The sequence below is a fragment of the Papio anubis genome, chromosome X (genome assembly GCF_008728515.1).
Source record: "Papio anubis isolate 15944 chromosome X, Panubis1.0, whole genome shotgun sequence".
Classification (NCBI taxonomy): Eukaryota; Metazoa; Chordata; class Mammalia; order Primates; family Cercopithecidae; genus Papio; species Papio anubis.
The window spans coordinates 2,475,367-2,494,642 of NC_044996.1; the positions used below are offsets into that span (position 1 = coordinate 2,475,367).

Sequence of the window (19,276 nt, forward strand, 5' to 3'; positions counted from 1 at the left end):
GAAATCTTAGGCAAACACTCACAGGAAGCTCTGCTGGACAATGTAGCATCCAGGGGAATTACTTCCCAGCTATCCTGTCTGAGTCCCTCAGGAACTGCCTGGAAGTCAAGTGGTTAGAGATAGGCAAGGTAACACAGGGGATGATGACCAATGGGACTTTGGATTTGGGATTGATTTCTCTGAAGCCTTTCCTTCTGAATGTAATTGGACCAAAGATCCAGTAGCCTAGTACAGCCATTGTCAATTCCTGACACAACCATACTCTACACACTTCCATTCTTTAAAAAAAAAAAATTGTAGTCCCGGCGTAGTGGTTCACGCCTGTAATCTCAGTACTTTGGGAGGCAGAAGTGGGTGGATCAGTTGAGGTCAGAGTTTGAGACTAGCCTAGGCAACATGGCAAAAACCCATCTCTACCAAAAAATACAAAAATAAGCCAGGTGCAGTGGTATGTGCCTGTAGTACCAGCTACTTGGGAGGTTAAGGCAGGAGAATCACTGGAGCACAGGAGGCAGAGGTTGCAGTAAGCCGAGATCACCCCATTACACTCCAGTCTGGGGTGACAGAAAAGCAACACTGTTTCAAAAACATATGTATATGATATACATATATAAGATATATATCATATATATGATATACATATATAGATATCATATATGATATACATATATGGATAGATATATATATACACACATATATATATAAAAAAAATTTGTAGAGATGAGGTCTCACTACGTTGCCCACACTGGTCTCAATCCCCGGAACTCAAGTGGTCTTCCTGCCTCGGCCTCTCAAAGTATAGGATTACAGGTGGGCGTGAGCCACTGCACCCAGATGACACTTCCACTCTTGTACTACCTCCACTAGACTCCTCCACTGGCCAACAACGGTTGCCAGTGGTGAGGAAATGTGGGGCCTAAACTTCACCTGATCCTCATGAAGAAAAAATATAAACTTGAGAAGCCCATGCTTGCAACATAATGAAGAAAACAGCATGTTCTATATGTAAAATCTGATGACAAAAGTTTAGTAGGAAGGAGATGAGATATCGTGTCATGTCAAATGAAATCAAGCCAATAAAGCTGGTAAAGTCAGCCTTCCGAGTGTCCCTGAACACCTCTGAGAGCAGGAGATATTCCTCTGGTGCTGCTTCACTTAGCTTGCAGGTTTAAATGTCCTACACGCTTTGCATATACAAACCGATTTGGCCGTTTCAACAACCCTATATGGTAGGAGGTATGATTACTACTATTCTACACGTGAAGAACCTGAGGCACAGAGGAGATGAGTAACATGCCCAAGGTCACGAAGCTTGTAAGTGACAGGGCTTGGATTGGAACCCAAAGCACCAGAGTTCAGGCTCTCAACCACTATACTATACCGCCTCTCCCTGTAGTGTGATGGAACGGCCCAAGGTGGAATAGGGCAGAGTCCCCACAGTTTGGGACAGTTAAAATTGTGTTGTAACCTAGGGAAAGTAAGGCTCCACTGCCCTGCAGGATGTCAGGACGACGCCACCCCCAAGGCGCTCCCTCATCAAACTCCTAGGAATAAAGTCCCTCCTCACTGAGCCCCACAGACCAGCCCCGGTCAGCCCGAGGGCCCAGCGTGGTTGGAGGGTCCACATCCCCTCCCCCTGGGCAGCCCTGACGACCCATGTCCGGTGTACCGGAGGCCATGGCCGCCAGGGCTCCCCGCGGAACAAGCTCAAGTCGCAGCGGCCCCGTTCGGTCCCTCGCGGGACCGCGCTTCCTCCCGCCGGGGACGGTCCACGCGCGGTCACCCCAAGGCCACTCTGGCCGCGGCTTCAGACCTTATGCGGGGGAAGGGGCAGCCAGCGCCTCGGGCCCATTCGCGATCCTCGGGCGACCTCTGGCGGCCGGCGCGGGCATGGCCTCAGGAGAATCCCCGCCGAGGCCGAGCTCGCCCCAGGCGGCCATTTCACTTTGTAGACAGTCGCATTTTCCCGGCGGGCACTGCGACCGAGTTCGGGGCTTCAAGAAATGGCGGCGTGCGCAGGCGTACTCACTACGGGCGGGTGCTAGCCGAGGTGCACAGGCGCGCACGCGTCGCGTACGCTGGTGGCTAGTGCGCATTCGCACAGGCGCAGTCCCTGCTACCCAGACTCCCGGTAAGGCGAGTGCTGCGGTTCTCTTCCATCCGTTTTTCTTTTCCGCCCCTTCTGTCTTCCCAAATAGCTCGTCAAAGCTCTAGAGCAGGATTTGTCAACCTTAGCACTATTGCCATTTTGAACCCCATAATTCTATGGTGTGGGGTGGGTGCTATCCTGTTCACTGTAGGGTATTTAGTAGCATCCCAGATCTCTACATTTAAGAAGCCAGTAGTATCTCCCACTCCCAGTTTTTACAACCAAAAATGGCTCCAGACATTGTATCGTAGCAGGCTGGAAGGTTTGGGAGATGCCCCTGGTTCAGAACCACTACCTGAGAACAATGGTTCTCAACCTAGCCTGGAAAGAGAATAAACTGGGGAGCTTTGAAAAAGACACAGATGATGGAGACCCGCCCCAGAAAAATAAAATCCAAATCTCTACCTGGGACTTCGGAAAGTTTTTGTTGTGTTGTAAACCAAAAATAAAATTCTAAGCTCCCCAGCCGAATGAATGGACACTTCTCTCAGCCAAGGGGACACAACGTGAAAAACTAGTTCAGGTCATGATGAGAAAGGGGAAGGTCGGATATGCCTCAATATATTCTCCATTTGGAATTCACACCCAACTGACCAGTATTAACATTGAGAGAGATATTCAGACTGACAAAACAGACTCTTTGAAGCAATAATATGCCAAATTCCAACCTGACTCTAGTATAGCATCACATGACAAAGAGCAGGTAATGAAAGAAATTGAAGTATTTTACACCAAAATATATTTTTTGACATATTTTGAAATAACCCTGCAAAGCTGTCTCTCCTGGGGGAAATTTAAATTCTGTAGAGAATCTTCTTCCCTTTCCAGGGCTTTTTCTGATCTGAAGAGTTTAGCTGAGAGTCTAGCACCTTTTAAAGGTCTGAATAAGAAACATTGGTCATCTATTGCTTCTAAGGGCGGCCACTTATGAGACTTCATCTATATAAGAACTTTGGTCTCCACAACCCCTTATCTTAACCCAGGCACTCCTTTCTATTGATTGCAGGTCTTTAGAGAATAACAACCCTTTCAGCCAATTGCCAATCAGAAAATCTCTGAATCCACCTATGACCTGGAACCCCACCCTCACCCCCACCCCCACCACACTCCCAGCTTTGAGGTGTCCGGCCTTTCTGGACCTAACTAATGTATACCTTACATATATTGATTGATGTCTTATGTCTCCCTAGAACATATAAAACCAAGCTGTAACTGAACCATCCTGGGCACATGCTCTCAGGATCTCCTGAGGCTGTGTCACGGGTCATAGTCCTAACATTTGGCTCAGAATTTCTTCAAATATGTTACAGAGTACGGCCTTTTTCATCAACAGTGTGTTTCAGTACTTCCTAGGTGATTCTCAAATACAGCCAGAGTTGTGAAACACTGTAATCAAGAAAGTCTGTACTGGCCAGGCATAGTGGCTCACGCCCGTAATCCCAGCAATTTGGGAGGCCAAGATGGGTGGATCGCTTGATGTCAGGAGTTTGAGACCAGCCTGGCCAACATAGTGAAACCCCATCCCTAGTAAAAATATAAAAATTAGCTGGGCGTGATGGCATGAGCCTGTAATCCCAGCTACTCAGGAGGCTGAGGCAGGAGAATCGTTTGAACCCGGGAGGCAGAGGTTGCCGTGAGCCGAGATGACGCCACTGCACCCCAGCTGGGGCGACAGAGTGAAACTCCGTCTCAAAAAAAAAAAACCTCTGATTTTGCAGACATTTAAACATCAGAGGAAAGTAGTGTGAGCCTGGCTCTAGAGTTAGCTGGATCTGGGCTCTGTTCCTAGGTGTGTTCATCACAGGAGTGAGTCCCTCAATTTTCTCCTCTGTCAGGTTGCATAAGAAGCCTTATCCTTTTCCACGTTTGGGGAGAACTAAGGTGAGATTACACAGCATGTTAACCATGTTAACCAGCTGTGAGTTACTGATTCTGGGTCTTGAGACTAGGCTCCAAAGACAAGATTTCATAAACTAATTTTTCATAGTTTCTCCTGAGGATTTTCTTAGAGCCTCTTCCCTTGGAACTCAGCTCTGCCACTTGTAAGGCCTTGGCTAAGTCACGTAATCTTTCTGTGCTTCAGTTTCCCACCTTACCCATCTCACAGGGTTGCTGGCAAGGCTGTAAGGCACCTGGCACAGCACAGTATTGGTGTCAGCTATTGTTTTCACTCTGATTGTTAATTGTCAGTGCAATTTGAATGAGAAAAGAAATATATTAAGGCCTCATACCTTAGATATCCATTGCCCACCCCAGCCCCCAGCATCTTGGTTTAAGTAAAAAAGCAACAGCAATGTGGTATGAAAATGCAAACATGCATTCACCTTTTAAACACCTAAATCACATCAGACTCCCCTTTGGCTTAAAACTTGAAACAAGATCTAATCTCTTAATCATGGCTTACCAAGGCCCTGCTCCATCTATGGCCCTCCTCACTGGCCAAGCTCCAGCCACTCTGTCCTTTGGAACATGTTAAGCATGTTCCCATCTCAGGGTTATTTGGTTTGTGGTTCCTTATCTACAGCTCTCTTCACCGTATTCTTTCTAGAGTTGGCTCCTTCTCATCTTTAGAGGAGCTCGCCTGAGTTGCCTTTTCCACCCACCTAAGTCGTACCCTCCTCACCGTCATCACTCTATCTCAGCTGCGGCTGTTTTCTTTAGAGCACTATCCTTCTCAGGAGGCACAGAGACCTAGGCTCCAGGCTTTTGGATTTTGTTGTAATCAGGCATAAACCTTTGAGAGACTGTGAGGAGAACCATATGAGACGCTGTGAGTAGAGGGCTGTGCACACAGTAGGCTCCAATATCACAGTACAAGAGGCCAATCAAGCCCTACCTAATTCACTGAGCCTCCTCTTCCAGCACTCCCTGACAAGGACACTCATCGCTGACCACACCCAGCAACATACAGTGCCCAGGAAACACCAGGTTTTCTTGGGCCCTTTACGTATCCTGTTCCCTCTGCTTGAAAGACTCCTCCTCACCTGTCAACATTCCATTCAAAGGCCACCTTCCCATGAAGCCCCCTTCCCCTCCTCTAGCGCTGATGTATTGCTCTAATCTGAACCAGCCTTTGCCCACCCCCGGCCTGGGAGCTCCTGGAAGGCAGCGGTGTTTCTGATTTGTCTGTGTGCTCCAGCCTCCAGCAAAAGGCAGGTGCTGTCAGAGTGGTTGTTGACTGAAAGACCCTTTCTGAGTATGGTGTACTTCCTGGCCAAGGCAACAGAGTTTAGTAGAAAGCTCCCTGGCCCCAGAAGCCAGAGGGTTCCCGTTGGGGCTTCTGCCCTTGCTATGTGCCTCAGGCCAGCTCACAAACCTTGCTGGCCTTCCTAGCCAAAGGCCAATGGACACACAGCCCAAGCTGCGTCTCTCGTTCAGCACTGTCTCCTCATACCTTACCTCTTTGGGTCTGCCTTTGCATCCTCCCGGGCTGCTGTGCTGTCGCTCTTCCTATCAGCAGGGACATCAGAGACTGAAGTGGCACTGGAGCTGAGGAAGGAAACACAGGCCCGCTGAGATCTCAGGCCAAAGAAGGCTGGGTCCCAGGTCTTCTCCCTCCAGGCTGCCTTCTCACCAGAAAGGGGGAAACTGTGTCTTCCAGTAAAGCCTGGTGTCTCAGTCTTGGCATTAGTGTGGCACCGATGCCACGGTGTGTGACAACCTCGTGTCAGCTTTGGACATGGCCTTAGCACCTGAGTTCAAGAGCAAGCACTGCCCCTGACCAATTTGGGTTCCCTGGGGAAGTCCCCTCCTGGTTTTGGGTTCTAGTATCCTGTAAGGTACATGGATGTGCTTTGGTCAAGGAATAGGCAGAGGGGGATATCCAGGCCTGCATGACTCAGTGAGTCTGGTGCACAAGTGCACACCTCCACTTCTTATATAACCTGTTTGTGTAAGTTCATACTTGGCTCTAAACCACTATTGTCTGTAAAAGGTATAACTGCCCTGTTGACGCTGTGTACAGGGAACATGTCTCTTGGGGCTTGGCTCAGCTCATCATGGCTTGACATGGCGGGTGCGTGGGAACCCAGAGAAAGAGACAGCGCAAGAGCTGTCTGTCTTTGCAGATGGACAGAGGGGAACCAGGACACAGCTTGGTTTGCCCGTGCCCAGGGAGAGAAAGAATTAAGCGGCTGACCCTGAAGGCAAGGGAGAGCTGGCCACGCAGCTGTGCGTGGGGGCCATCGGACTAAGCAGCCAAGACAGGGCAGACAGTGTGAGAGTAAGCTGCTAACGATTTGAAAGCTAGTTTGAGAAAGCTGTGTAAGAGAGCTGCTGCTGAGTAAAGTCATGTCTCATTTACCCGCTATCTCTTGAGTGTTCTTCCAGCTCCCTGCCCCATGTCCAACCATTCCCCTCAGCCCTGAGTTGCGGCTGGAACCTGACCCTGAGCATGACGTATCCTTACCTGACCTACACCTCCTTAGGGTTTGTGGGAGTCAAGAAAGATTGTTCCCTACTAGCACTTGCCAAATGCTCCTCACACCCACAGCAAAGTGACCATGCCCACCCAGAGAGCCCAGCACCAACCTACATGGACCCAAGCTGAGGTGGCAGAGAGGAGGGCATTGGAAGGCAGAGCCTAGGAAGAGATCCTGCTAGGAGGTCTCAGAGAACCTCTGCTGTAGGGACTACAGCCAAGTTTAGCAAGCAAATCACGGCTTTGCTGTCACCCAGCTGTGTGACATTGGGCATGTTACCTGACCTTTGTTTCTGGGCCTCAATTTTACCATCAATGAAATAGGGATGCCAATCATGTCTGTCTCGTAAGTATTCTGAGAAAAGTAAATGAGTTCATAGATGCCAAGTACTTTGAATAATACCTGGGCCATAACATGTGCTAATGTGTTCCTGTTACTACTGGGCCCTGTGGCTGTTTGTAGAAGCAGTGCTCCTTCCCAGTCCACCTGTATTCACCCACTCAATATGGATTTTGTGGCAAATGTCTTACCCACCCTTCACAGGGTTGAGTCACATTCTCTGTGTCTCTGTAAGCCAGGCAGACTGATGCTCACGGCATGCTGAACAATCACTGCCTATACAAGTCTGTGCCCTCCACTAACCAGCACACTCACTAAGGGGCACTCTTGTTTGGTCCCAAACCTCTTTATGCCAGTTGTATTTGCACAAGAAGGGGACAGCAGGTCCTGGCCTCTGAAACCAGTGTCTCTGAGCAGGTCCAAGGAAAGGCCCCTGGGGCAGTAATTTAGTTATTTGAGCTGCCTCTAATGGGGAAGAATCACTAAGTTCAACGATTAAGTAAATCCATGAAAATGAATGGAAAAGGAGAGTGGTTGTTTCCATGAGAAACAACCTTGCCTTTGGAAAAACAATAAAGGAGTTTGTTGAAAATCATGGTCAAACTAAGTGTGTGGTCAGCCCTCTATGTTGTGGGTTCCACATCTGTGGATTCAACCAAGTTCAGATTGAAAATATTTGGGACCAGGTACCGTGTCTCATGCCTGTTATCCCAGCACTTTGTGGGGCTGAGGTGGGTGGACTGCTTGAGCCCAGGAGTTCCAAACCAGCCTGGGCAACATGGTAAAACCTTATATCTACCAAAAATACAAAAATTAGCCAGGTGCGGTGGTACACACCTATAGTCCCAGCTACCCGGGAGGCTGATGTGAGAGGATCCCTTGAGCCCCAGAGGTTGAGGCTGCTGTGAACTGTGATCACACCACTGCACTCCAGCCTGGGTGACAGAGCAAGGCCCTGTCTAAAAAAGGAAGACAGGAGAGGAGGGGAGGGAGGGAGGGAGGGAGAGAAGGGGGGAGGGGAGGGGAGGGACTTGGAAAAAATAATTAAAATAGGATGGTTGCATCCATACTGACCATGTGCAGGCTTTTTTCTGTCATCATTCCCTAAACAATACAGTATAACAACTATTTATATACCACTTACATTGTATGAGGTATTACAATAATCTAGAGATGCTTTAAAGGGTACAGGAGGATGTGCATAGGTTACATGCAAATGCTACACCATTTTATATCAGGGACTTGAACATGCATGGATTTTGGTATATGAGCGAGGTTCTGGAACCAATCCCCCACAGATACCTAGGGACGACTATATAGGTAAGACAACTATAAAAGACTGAGTTAAAATTTGTGAAAATCTAGAAGATTCTTCAGATGACTTTACAAGTAACTTTGAGGCCTGGTTTCACTTTAAGGAAACAGAGGACAGCACAGCCTTCGTGTTATGAGGGTGTATAAGCAGGCGGGGCGACACGGAGGAGACAAGAGCCACCCAATCACAGTAGACCAGAAGTCTCTTCGCGACAGCCATCAGCAGAGCCAGTCAAGCTGCACTACCATGGGGAGAGTAGCGGGAGCCCCAACTGGATAGAAGGCCAAAGGTTCTGCCATGCAGGATCCAGTGGGTCATGGGAAAGGGTTGGGACTTCATTCTAAGGAAAATGGAGAGCCACTAGAAGGTTTTAGCAGGGGAGAAATGTGATCTAGCTTATTTTTAGAAAGATCCCTCCAACACCTCTGCAGATGGCAAAAAGATGCAGGCTGCGTGGACAGGGCTCTAGCGGAGTCCTCCCCATTAGTGGCAGCTCAAAGAACAGAGTCTCTGGTGGCCTCTCCTTGGACCTGCTCAGAGGCAGTGGTTTCAGAGGCCAGGACCTGCTGTCCCCTTCCTGTGTTGACTTGTGGGCCTGGATTTAGAAGTCAGGCTCTGCTTCCAGGCATGAATTGCAAACTATTGAAGTTAGTGAGGGAAAGGGGCCCTGGGTATGCTGAGGGAAGTAGGAAAGCATCAGCAGGGCCTTCCCTACAGGATTCCCTCCTTGGCCAGACTGCAGTAGGATGCAGGAGGCAGATGATATCTTGCGGTTGTAGCTCTTTGCAGACACTGGCTTTGCCACTCTTCCCTAGCTATCTGCTCTGAAGAAGGGCTCCAGCATAATTTGGAGCTAAACTATTTATGCCATCATCTGCATACCTAGCCTTTGCCCCAAGGATGATTCAGGCTTGGTTTGGAACCACTTAGGGACAAGTGGGACCTTGCCACTCCCCAAATCACCTGAGAAAGTGGCCCCTGACTTGATCCAGGTCCAAGAAGCCAGAGCCCAGCTGGACACACTGGTCTTTCCAGGGCTACTGCTTTTCCTCTCCCTGAACCTCACAGCAGAGCTGGCTGGGGTAGGGGTGGGGCAGGAAAAGGAGAGAAGGGAGAAAGCAGGAGCAAAGGGCCTCCTAGCTGGTCCTCAGAGCTTAACCGAAAAGTAAGAAGGTGCCGACTCTTCCATCATTCAGTCATTCACTCATTAGTTTGTCCCTTCATGTATTCCCCACACGTTCATTTGACCAGCCCAGGACCAGCACCATGTGGGGGCTGGGCCTCCAGCTGTGAGTGGGCCTAGTGCCTACTCGAGGAGCTTGAGGGCCAGTGGCAGGGGTCAGAAAAAATGAACAAGATTCCAAGAAGTGGAAAGCCCAAGGACACAGGATGTGGTGGAAGGTGGGCGTGTGGGAGAAGCAATAGACAGGAGTCATAGGAAGTGACCAGTGCCCCACCCCCAGCAGTCCAAGCAGCCTGGCAGCTTGACCCTGTTCTGTCACCAGGAGCATGAGAGAACCTGCCTCCCCCGGGCAGCTTACCTTCCTCTCTCAGAGCCGATGTCTACTGCAGCCAAGCCTTCAGGCCAGGAGCCGGTGGCTCCGGATCCCACGTTGCCATCACTCAACTGTTCACTTGACCTGTTATGAGAAGTGAGTATTTGCTGACTCTGGTTGTGTTTTGATCTCATCTAACCCAGATGCCATGAGAGTGGGCCTCAAGTCCAGAAGCACAGGCCTTTAGCTGCTACTTTGTGCTGCTCTGACCAGAGCTGAGCCAAGCCCAAGTTAACTCTAACAGGAAGCATTTCTGTATTTTTTCCAAACCTGATGAGTTGGTTGGGAGCAAGGTGGAAAGTCAGGAGGAGGTCAGTTCGTTGTGGGGGCTTATTGCCAACAGAGCAAGGGGCAAGACGTGGGGCTGGTAATAAGCTATAGAGGGATTCCTTTCCTCATTCCCAGGGCTCAGGGTCCCAGCTAGAGGCTCCAGGGATCCACACTGAGAAGACGGGTGTGTGGGTTCTTAGCTGTAACTGGCTACCAGGTTCTCACTGAGGAAATGCCCAGCCTGCAGCCACTGCTCACCAGACACATTTGGCACTGGTCTGGCTTGGAAGACAGGTCAGTGGGCTGGCTGTAGAGCGACTGGGGACAATCATCCCATCTGGACTCATCATCCACCACTATGGCTCCAACTTCCCATCCTGGACCCCTGACCCCTTGCCACAATGTCTCCCGTAGTCCACAGGTCATCCTGAAAGTCTCAGCTACATGCTGTATGGGGGCCCACATACTTTGGTCACTGACTCTCCCAGACTGCCAGCTTGGTGGCCTTGCTTTGCCCTGGCCATTGGCAGGGCTGCTTTGTCCTGCAGTAAAAGCATAGTGAGTGTGGAATCTTCAGGGGAATGGAAGGAACCCAGCACAGGCCAGGAGCTGGGGATAGCCTGCCCTGGAGTTTGGTCCTGCTCTCCAACTGGCTCCCTGAGGAATCATGGCAGGGGCCTACCCCACTCCAGGCCTCATTCATTTCTTCATTCTTTCTTTCAACAGATATTCATTAAAGACCTGCACTACCCTAGGCACCGGGGGAACAGCGGGAACAGGACCATCCTGGCCCCAGCTGCATCCATTGACATTGCACCAGAGGCCATGGAAGTCCTTCAGCTGGGTGTATGTGGGCTCCATGTTCTGGGAATGAAGTGTCTGCTTCCTGCACTGAGTTACCTTGCAGTGTCTGTGTTGGGGCCCCTGAAAGCCTCCTCGCCAGCCAAGTCCCTCTGGAGCTCTCTGGAGCAGGGGGCCTCCTTGTCTTTGTGGCCTGGGGAAGACCTATGGAGGAAATAAATGGAAGTTAACGATGCAGCAGCCATTCACACTCAGGTGTGGGCTGTTACCTCATCCTCAAATGCCAGCTGTCTCCACGGAGCTTAAAACCTGCTACTGGGCTGGGTGCAATGGCTCACGCCTATAACCCAGCATTTTCAGAGGCCGAGGCAAGAGGATCACTTGAGCCAAGGAGTTCAAGACCAGCCTGAGAAACATAGCTAGACTCCATCTCCACAAAAATATTTTTGAAAGTCAGGAGTGGTGGTGTGTGCCTGTGGCCCCAGCTACTTGGGAGGTTGAACCTGAAACGTTTGTTAAAAAACAAAACCACAAACAAACAAACCCTGCTGATTGACAGATTGACCAATTCTCAAAACTTCATTAGTAATAGCTACTGTGTTTTGGGTTTGTTTTTGTTGTTGTTATTGTCGTTGTTATTGTTTTATAGCTACTGTGCTGGGATTACAGGCGTGAGCCACTGCGCCTGGCAATAGCTACTGTTGATTGAGCATTTGAGCCTGTTCTCATGACTTTATATACATTAACTCTGCAAATCAACCCCAGGATATGGGCACTGTTATCACCCATGCCCATCTTTCAGATGAGCAAACAGAGGCACACAAAGCCCATGTGATTTGCCCCAAATTTCACAGGTAATAAGAGGAGTAGCTCAGATTCGAATCCAGGCAGTCTGACTTCAGAGTTCTGGACTATATCCCTTTATGGTGTAAGACTGATCCTAATCTCCTAATTTAAGCCCCCTTCTGTTCTCCTTCAGGTCATCAGGGAGACCCATGTTGTCAACTCCAGGAGAGACAGTCCCATCATTATTTCAAACCACCATTCAGTACTGCTGACCCAGTGGGCCACTCCAGCCTTCTCGCCACCCCTCCTCCCTTGACCCTGTCAACACGACCTGCCTACCTCCCTGGCCACACACCTTCCTGGTCTCTGCCTTTTTCTCCTCCCCTTCACGTGCTCCACCACCTGCTGGGCTGTCTCCTCCCCTCCCAAAGCGTCAACTGCCACCCTTGAAGCAGTGATCTCCACTTGTTCCCGCCTCTCCTCTGTACTGGCCTGCACACCCACTACCTCCCAACTGGCCCTCAGGAGGCTCACTCTCAACATGGTGAGAAGTGACTGCCCTCACCCAGCTGTCCCCAGGAGGGCTGGCCAGGTGGCTGCCACTTGCATAGTGAGGTCAGTGCCCAGCTTCCGCTGGCTTGCCACGAGCCCCATGTGAAGCTAGTTTACGCTCATGATTTCAGCTCTATTCTGTCTGCATATAACGTGGAAAGCTCTTGAGCCCTGATCACTCTCTCAAACCTCAATCACAAACCTTCAAATACCTCCCTCCTGGAAATTTGACTTCAATGCCTAAGAATATACTCATCAAATGAGTTCACTCAGCAAATGCCAACTCTTTCAATCACCCCTCTCCGTCCCCCTGCTCCCTGCCCCGACTAGTACAATGAGCTATGGTGCAGAAGGTGGAAGGTGGGAGTAGGGCAGGCTGGGCGGATCTGCGTGCTCTGGACCATGTGACCTTGAGCAAGTTACTTAACCATTCAGGGTCTCAGTTTCTTAATCTGTAAAATGAGCATAGTGATTGTATCTACATCCATGCAGAATGGATGCTGCCATGCAGAATCAACAAGCCCCTCAGATGCTGCCTGGGAAAGAAACTCAGGAGAACGAGGTGACCCAGAAGAGAGGACATTTCAGGTGGAACAGAAAAATAAAGAGGGGAAAGGGCATCTCAGGCAGAGCCTCCAGCCTGCACAGAGAAAGGCCCAGGGAGGGAGGAGCCTGCAGGTGGGGCCAGGTACTGAGTTCAGGCTGCAGAGCATAGTGGGAGGGGCTTTGCAGGGCTTTGTGCAGAGAGCTGGCATAACTACTTCTGCCCTTTGAAAACATCACCCAGGTAGATGTGGAAGGGAGTCCAGGGATGGGATAGTAGGAAACGGCTGCAGACAACTGGGTGAGTGGCAGTGGAGGCCTGAGCCAGGGGCAGAGCAATAGGGATGGAAACATCTCTAAAATAAAATGGGCAGGACTTGGTGCCTTGGGGGCAGAATTAAAAGTGGGAGGAGCCAAGGAGGAGAGTAAAGGGACTTAGAGATCGCTCAGGACTCATCTTGGGTGTCACTTCCTCCGGGAAGCTCTCCTCAAGCACTCCCACCCACGACACTTTTGAGAGGCCTCTGCTCAAAGTTCCTGCCACCCCAGGGATGAAGGGATGACCTTCAGTGTACACTCCCGCTTCTCTCCCCAGTCTCTGGCCTTCACAAGGTAAGGGGCCCAGTCTCCCTGCTTGGATCTCTCCTAGCCTCCACCCCAGCCCCTGAATCCTGCCTGCATGTCACCTGGCTGTCTGTCCTCCACCCCAGGGCAGGGGCCGAGCCCCTCGTGCTCCCTGCTGGTTGTGGCCTCCTTGACCCACCCCTCCCCAGCACAGAGCCTAGTGGCCTGGAGAGCTGTGGACTCTGACCACAGCAAGGGCCCTTCTGGGTAGAAATGAAACCTCCCAACCCGTGTTTCTACCAACCATTTGCAGGGGCAGCCCCAGCCTGTGGCCCCACCAGGGCATCCAAAGTGGCCGTTTGTGAGGCCAGGGGTAATTCTGCATTCATGAGCTGGTAGGGACTGAGGGGTATGAGAGACTGAGAAAACCCACAGACCAAATTTGGAATGAAAACCAGTGGGAGGGGATAGAATGACCCCACTCTATTCCCAGTGGCCCTCTCACACAGGCAGGGCAATGTCCTCAGTGGCCTTTACGAGCTCCTTAGACCCAATCCTCCTCCCACCCCCACCAACATCTCCAGCACGGCTGACTGGTCCCATCTTCAGGGATTGGCAGGGTTGAGCTCTCACTTCCCAGGGGCTCCTGGCACACAGCATCTCTGGCTGACCTCGTTCATGCTCATGTCGGCATCTGCCTCCCCCATCAGGCAGATGACAATTCCAGCCAGGGTGTCCTGTTCATTACTGTGTCCCAGGGTCGGGCCTGTGTCCTTACACAGACCAAGTGCTTGCTCCATAATGGTTTTGTGAGTGAAAGAATGAGATGGGGCAGAGAACCCAGGTCGACCATGCCTCCCATCAACCTGTTGGCCCTACAGTGGCAGAGCCAACCCTAGGCCTCATCATTTGCATCCTGAGGCGGCTACCTCCATCTCTAGAATGATGTGCAGGGAGCCAGGACAGCAGCAGGACCCCCATACCTCATGCCTTCCAGGTCTGGGGCCACCAGGCGGAGTCCTGCCCTGGGTGTCAGGATCTGCAGGCGGACAATTTCCTCACCTCTTGAGCTGCGGGCCAAAGGAGAGACCCAGTGGGTTGCAGGTGAGAAAAGTCTCCCCCTTCTCGGGCTGGTGAGTGCGGTGGGCTGCCCAGACCCACTGCCCCCTTTTGTTTTGCTGTCATCTCCTCCTTGGCCTTGAGCCTTGTTGGTGCTGCAGCTGAGCTCGGGCCACTGACCTTAGGCCACTTCCCCAGTCTCCCACCCCTGACCTGAGCCCAACCCTCCCTCAGGCACAGGAAGGGCCCTTCTGGGTAGAAATGAAACCTCCCAACCCGTGTTTCTACCAACCATTTGCAGGGGCAGCCCCAGCCTGTGGCCCCACCAGGGCATCCAAAGTGGCCGTTTGTGAGGCCAGGGGTAATTCTGCATTCATGGGCTGGTAGGAACTGAGGGGTATGAGAGACTGAGAAAACCCACAGACCAAATTTGGAATGAAAAACAGTGGGAGGGGATGTCGCAGACTCAGGGGTGAGGACAAAGGGCCCCTTTGAGCTTTCCTCTTGCCAGCCATGCTCAGAGCCCTCCCCCAGGTGACCACAGGCCACCCCAGACACACATCCCTCCAAATCTGATGCATTCTCTGGCTGTACTGCAAGGCATGACGCCCAGCAGGTTTGGCCATGATGTGGCCAGGGCCAGAGAGAATATAGAGCTCTCAGGCTTTGTGGGGGTGGACCCTTCACCCCAAACTAGACCTCCTCAGGTCCATGGAGCAAAGCCTAATTCCAAGCCACATTGCAGTCACTCCTGCCTTTGACTGTCCCTGGGCACTGGAAGTGCAGACAAGCTTGAGTCCCAGGCCTGCCCTGGTGAAGCTCTGGGCCCAGCAAAGTCAGACGGGGGCAGAGAGGCATGGAAACTGACCTTGCTGTGCTGTAGGGCCCAGAACAGGTTTCGCCATGGGAGCAGTGGACAAGCTTTATGGAGGCATAGCCTGACCCAGGCCAGCTGAAGCGAGATCAGGGGAAGAGGAGGAGGTAGAGGCTGGCAGAGGTCCTGAATGTACAGACTAGATCTGGTATGGCAAAGGGAAGATGCAGGATGGGCTTGAAGTGGAGTGGGGGGTTTATAGGATCAGACTGGAACTTTAAAGAAGCCAGTCAGGGGTCCCAGGAGGGGTAGGGTTTGGAGTGGCCAAGGTGAAAGTGAGGAATGAGCCATGGAGGGCTGGGTCAGTGGGCTGCTCATCTCTGTCCCTTCTGTCCCTCCACTTCCACCCTGGTCAGGGCCTGGAGCGCTCAAAGTGACCAGACGGAAATGGAAGGGCTACCAAGGACAAGGCCTCTCCCATCAGGAAAGCCAGGAGGGGCCCTACACACACAGACAGCTCTGACTTCTCCCCATCTCCTCTCGTGATAACGATGATGACATCGTTGTTGAGGATGATGTCATTTATGATGACAGTATAAAACCCCTGGCTGCCTCATTTAAAGCAGGTGGTGCCAGGGAACCAGGATGTCACAGGTAAGCACAACATATTTTCTCACTGGCGTTTCTGGCTCTGTCAGAGAGGAAATGGGAACAAAGTGTCACCCCAGCCTGCTCCAGTGACTGGTGTCAGACTAGGGGAATTTGGACAGACACAGAGGGAAGATGGCTGTGCGAAGACAGAGGCCGAGATGGGAGTGAGGTGGGCGCAAGCCAGGAAACACCAAGGATTGCGGGCAACAAAAGGTAAGAGAGAGGCGTGGAACAGATTTTGCCCCAGAGTCTTTGGAGGAAACATGGCCTTTCCAGAATTGTGAGAGGATAAACGCCTGTGGTTTTAAGCCACTCGGTTTCTAGTACCTTGTTACAGCAGCTCCAGTAAACTAACACAGGGGTCTCTCCTCCCCTGCAACTCGCTACCCCACCACCTCCCCAGACTCCCAACCACAGACATCTCTAGTCCAATCTGAAGTCCAGGACCATGCTGGAAGGCTGCACACCCTTGGAAGGCACTCAAGGAAGAGAGGCAGGCATCTGCTGAAGCCTGAGGCCCAAAACGGATCACAGCCACCTGTGGGAATGTGAGCAACTGTGGCCTGTGCCAAACAGTGTGTGACTCATCCTGCCAAAGAGTGAGGAGGCGGGGATGTGGGGCGGAGGGATACTACGTTTTCACTGCCTTTGGCCGCATTTCCCTCAAATGCCGGCAGGTGGAGATATTGATCTCTTCCTGTATTTGAATAAGGGTCCTGCAGTTCAGCACGCCCCAGAGCACGCCCCAGAGGATACCAGCACCCAGACACTGTGGTAAGTACTTCAGGTGCATTATCTCATTTAGTATTTGAGACAGCCTTGGGAAGTAGCTATTACTGCTCTCCCTATTTTACCCACGGGAAAACTGACGCACGGAGAGATGAAGGGACTTGTTCAAGGTCACACAGTCAGTTCGATGCAAAGCCAGGGTTTTGTCCCGTGCCAGAAGCTGTGCTCCTACTCCCTGCTCCCCAGACGCTCTGCCAGGCAGCATGCTGGGCAGAGCCTAGGACCAGGACCCAGGAGGCCCTGCGCTGGTCAGGTGAGGCAAGCTTGACCAGAGCTGCGGGTAAAGCAGCCAGGTCTGGGGGTGTCGAGAAGGGGTGCTCCAAGAGAGGGTCCCTAAACTGGGTGTAGGTTGCAAGGGGGGCAAGAGTTATGAGGAGCTGACCTTTGCACTGTAGTTAAGGGAGACTGGGCAGGGCAGGGAGTGGGGAGAGGATAGCCTCGATGGGTCTGTGCCTGGGACAAGGCTGTGACATTCTCCTCTTCCACTCTGCCACAAACCAGCCTTTTCTGAGATGCTGCAGGACCCTGAGTTTGGTTGAGTCATTGCTCCTCACGGGCTGGGCTTCTCAGACACCAGGCAGATAGGAGCTGGGCCTGGGAGTACTGATGATGGCTGCCTGGTCCAGTGCAGCACCTAATGGGGTAGGGTCAGAGAAGACGGCCCTCCAGGGTCAGGATCAGCCAGCAGCTTTCCTGGAACCTGCCTGGGTGAGCTCCAAATGTTGAGAGACCAGAATTGGAGGAAAGAACTATCAGAAGCATCAAGCTGAGCCTCCTGTTGAGAGCTTGCTCCGGACCCTGAATCTCTAGCCTTTATTTGTTATGGCAGCCTGAGCAAACTTAAAAAGCCACCTTGCAATGACAACCATATGATGAGTATTAAACATCCAAAGGAATTTTTTGGAATAAATGTCAAAGTGCCTCTTAAATCTATAATACAGCACAGTCTAATTCTCCTCCATTATCTCTCTTTTTTTCTTCTTGTTTTACAGACAGGGTCTCGCTCTGTCACCCAGGCTAGAATGTAAGGGTGCAGTCACAGCTCATTGCAGCCTCAAACTCCTGGGCTCAGGCAGTCCTCCCACCTCAGCCTCCCAAGTAGCTGGGACTACAGGTGTACATCAATGCTCCCAACTAATTTGTAATTTTTTTTTTTTTTTTTTTTTTTTGGTAGAGATGGGGTCTTGCTAGGCTACCTGGGCTGGTCTCAAACTCCTGGCTTCAAGCCATCCTCCTGCCTTGGCCTCCCAAAGTGCTGGGATTACAGGCATGAGCCACCATGCCCAGCCTCCTATATTGTCTTCTAACAGGCACCTGAGGCCGAGCGTGGTGGCTCACACCTGTAATCCCAGCACTTTGGGAGGCCAAGGCGGGCAGATCACGAGGTCAGGAGTTTGAGACTAGCCTGGCCAATATGGTGAAACCCCGTCTCTACTAAAAATGCAAAAATTAGCCAGGCATGGTGGCATACACCTGTAGTCCCAGCTACTCAGGAGGCTGAGGCAGAAGAATCGCTTGAACCCGGGAGGCGGAGGTTGCAGTGAGCAGAGATCACGCCACTGTACTTGAGCCTGGGCGACAGAGCGAGACTCCATCTCAAAAACAAACAAAACAAACAAACAAAAAGGCACCTGAATCCATTTATTGCCTTTCTTTAACAGAGAAATAAGGAGAAACGAGAACTGTATACTGTTATGGGCTGACTTGTGCCACCCAAAATTCATATGTTGAGGTCTTAACCCCCAGGACCTCAGAATGTTACTGCATTTGGAGACGGGGCCTTTAAAGAAGTGGGTGAGCCCTAATCCAATTGGACCAATGTCCTTAAAAGAAGTGATTAGGGTCTGGGCGCGGTGGCTCATGCCTGCAATCCCAGCACTTTGGGAGGCCAAGACAGGATGATTTGAGTCCTAGAGTTCCAGACCAGTCTGGGCAACATGGTGAAACCCTGTCTCTACAAAAAATAAAAAAATTTTTAAAAAACAAACAAAAAAAACTAGCTGGTTATGGTGGCATGTGCCTATAGCCCCAGCTACTCAGGAGGCTAAGGCTGGAGGATCTCTTGAGCCTGGGAGGTCGAGGCTGCAGTGAGTGGTGACTGTGCCACTGCACTCCAGCCTGGGCGACAGAGTGAGACTCTGTCTCAAAAAATGAGAAGTAATTAGGATGCAGGCATACACAGACAGGGATGAGCACATAAGGACCCAGGGAGAAGATGGAGTCTACCAGTCAAGGAGAGAGACTCAAGAGGAACCAATCTTGCCATCACCTTGATCTCAGACTTCTAGCCTCCAGAAGTAGGAGATGATAAATTTCTGTGGTTTAAGCCCCCCAGTGTGTGGTATAATACTTTGCTGTGGCAGCCTTTGCCCCCATATCCCTCAATTGCCAAGTTCCCTAGATCAGGGGTCCCCAACCCCGGCCTGAGGACCAGTACCAGTCCGTGGCCTGCTGGGAACCAGGCTGCACAGTAGGAGGTAAGCTAGCGATCATTACTGCCTTAGCTCCGCCTGCTGTCAGATCAGCAGATTCTCATAAGAGCACGAACCGTATTGTGAACTACACATGTGAGAGATCTAGATTGTGCACTCCTTATGAGAATCCAATGCCTGATGATGATGAAGGTGGATTCTGAGGTGGAACAGTTTCATCCTGAAACCATCCCCT

At 51.3% G+C, this 19,276-nt stretch overlaps 1 protein-coding gene and 1 long non-coding RNA gene across 7 annotated transcripts in view; one reads left to right on the plus strand and one right to left on the minus strand.

Annotated features, from left to right (window-relative positions):
- ZNF185 (zinc finger protein 185 with LIM domain) overlaps positions 1-19,276 on the minus strand; it is a 72,488-nt gene that overhangs the window by 27,621 nt on the left and 25,591 nt on the right. For 5 of the 6 annotated variants that reach the window (XM_021932804.1, XM_021932802.1, XM_021932803.1 and 2 more), the window contains 4 exons: positions 14,280-14,366; positions 10,951-11,055; positions 9,766-9,864; positions 5,549-5,638 (listed from right to left, as the gene is read on the minus strand). In XM_021932804.1, the coding sequence (XP_021788496.1) occupies positions 5,549-5,638; positions 9,766-9,864; positions 10,951-11,055; positions 14,280-14,366 (381 nt within the window). Of the gene's footprint in view, positions 1-1,813; positions 2,023-5,548; positions 5,639-9,765; positions 9,865-10,950; positions 11,056-14,279; positions 14,367-19,276 lie in introns of those variants that run through there. The other variant, XM_021932805.1, reaches the window with a different exon arrangement.
- LOC108583652 lies at positions 2,022-10,995 on the plus strand. Its single transcript, XR_001898457.3, has 3 exons — positions 2,022-2,131; positions 9,730-9,876; positions 10,777-10,995. It is a non-coding gene; the product is annotated as an uncharacterized LOC108583652 (long non-coding RNA).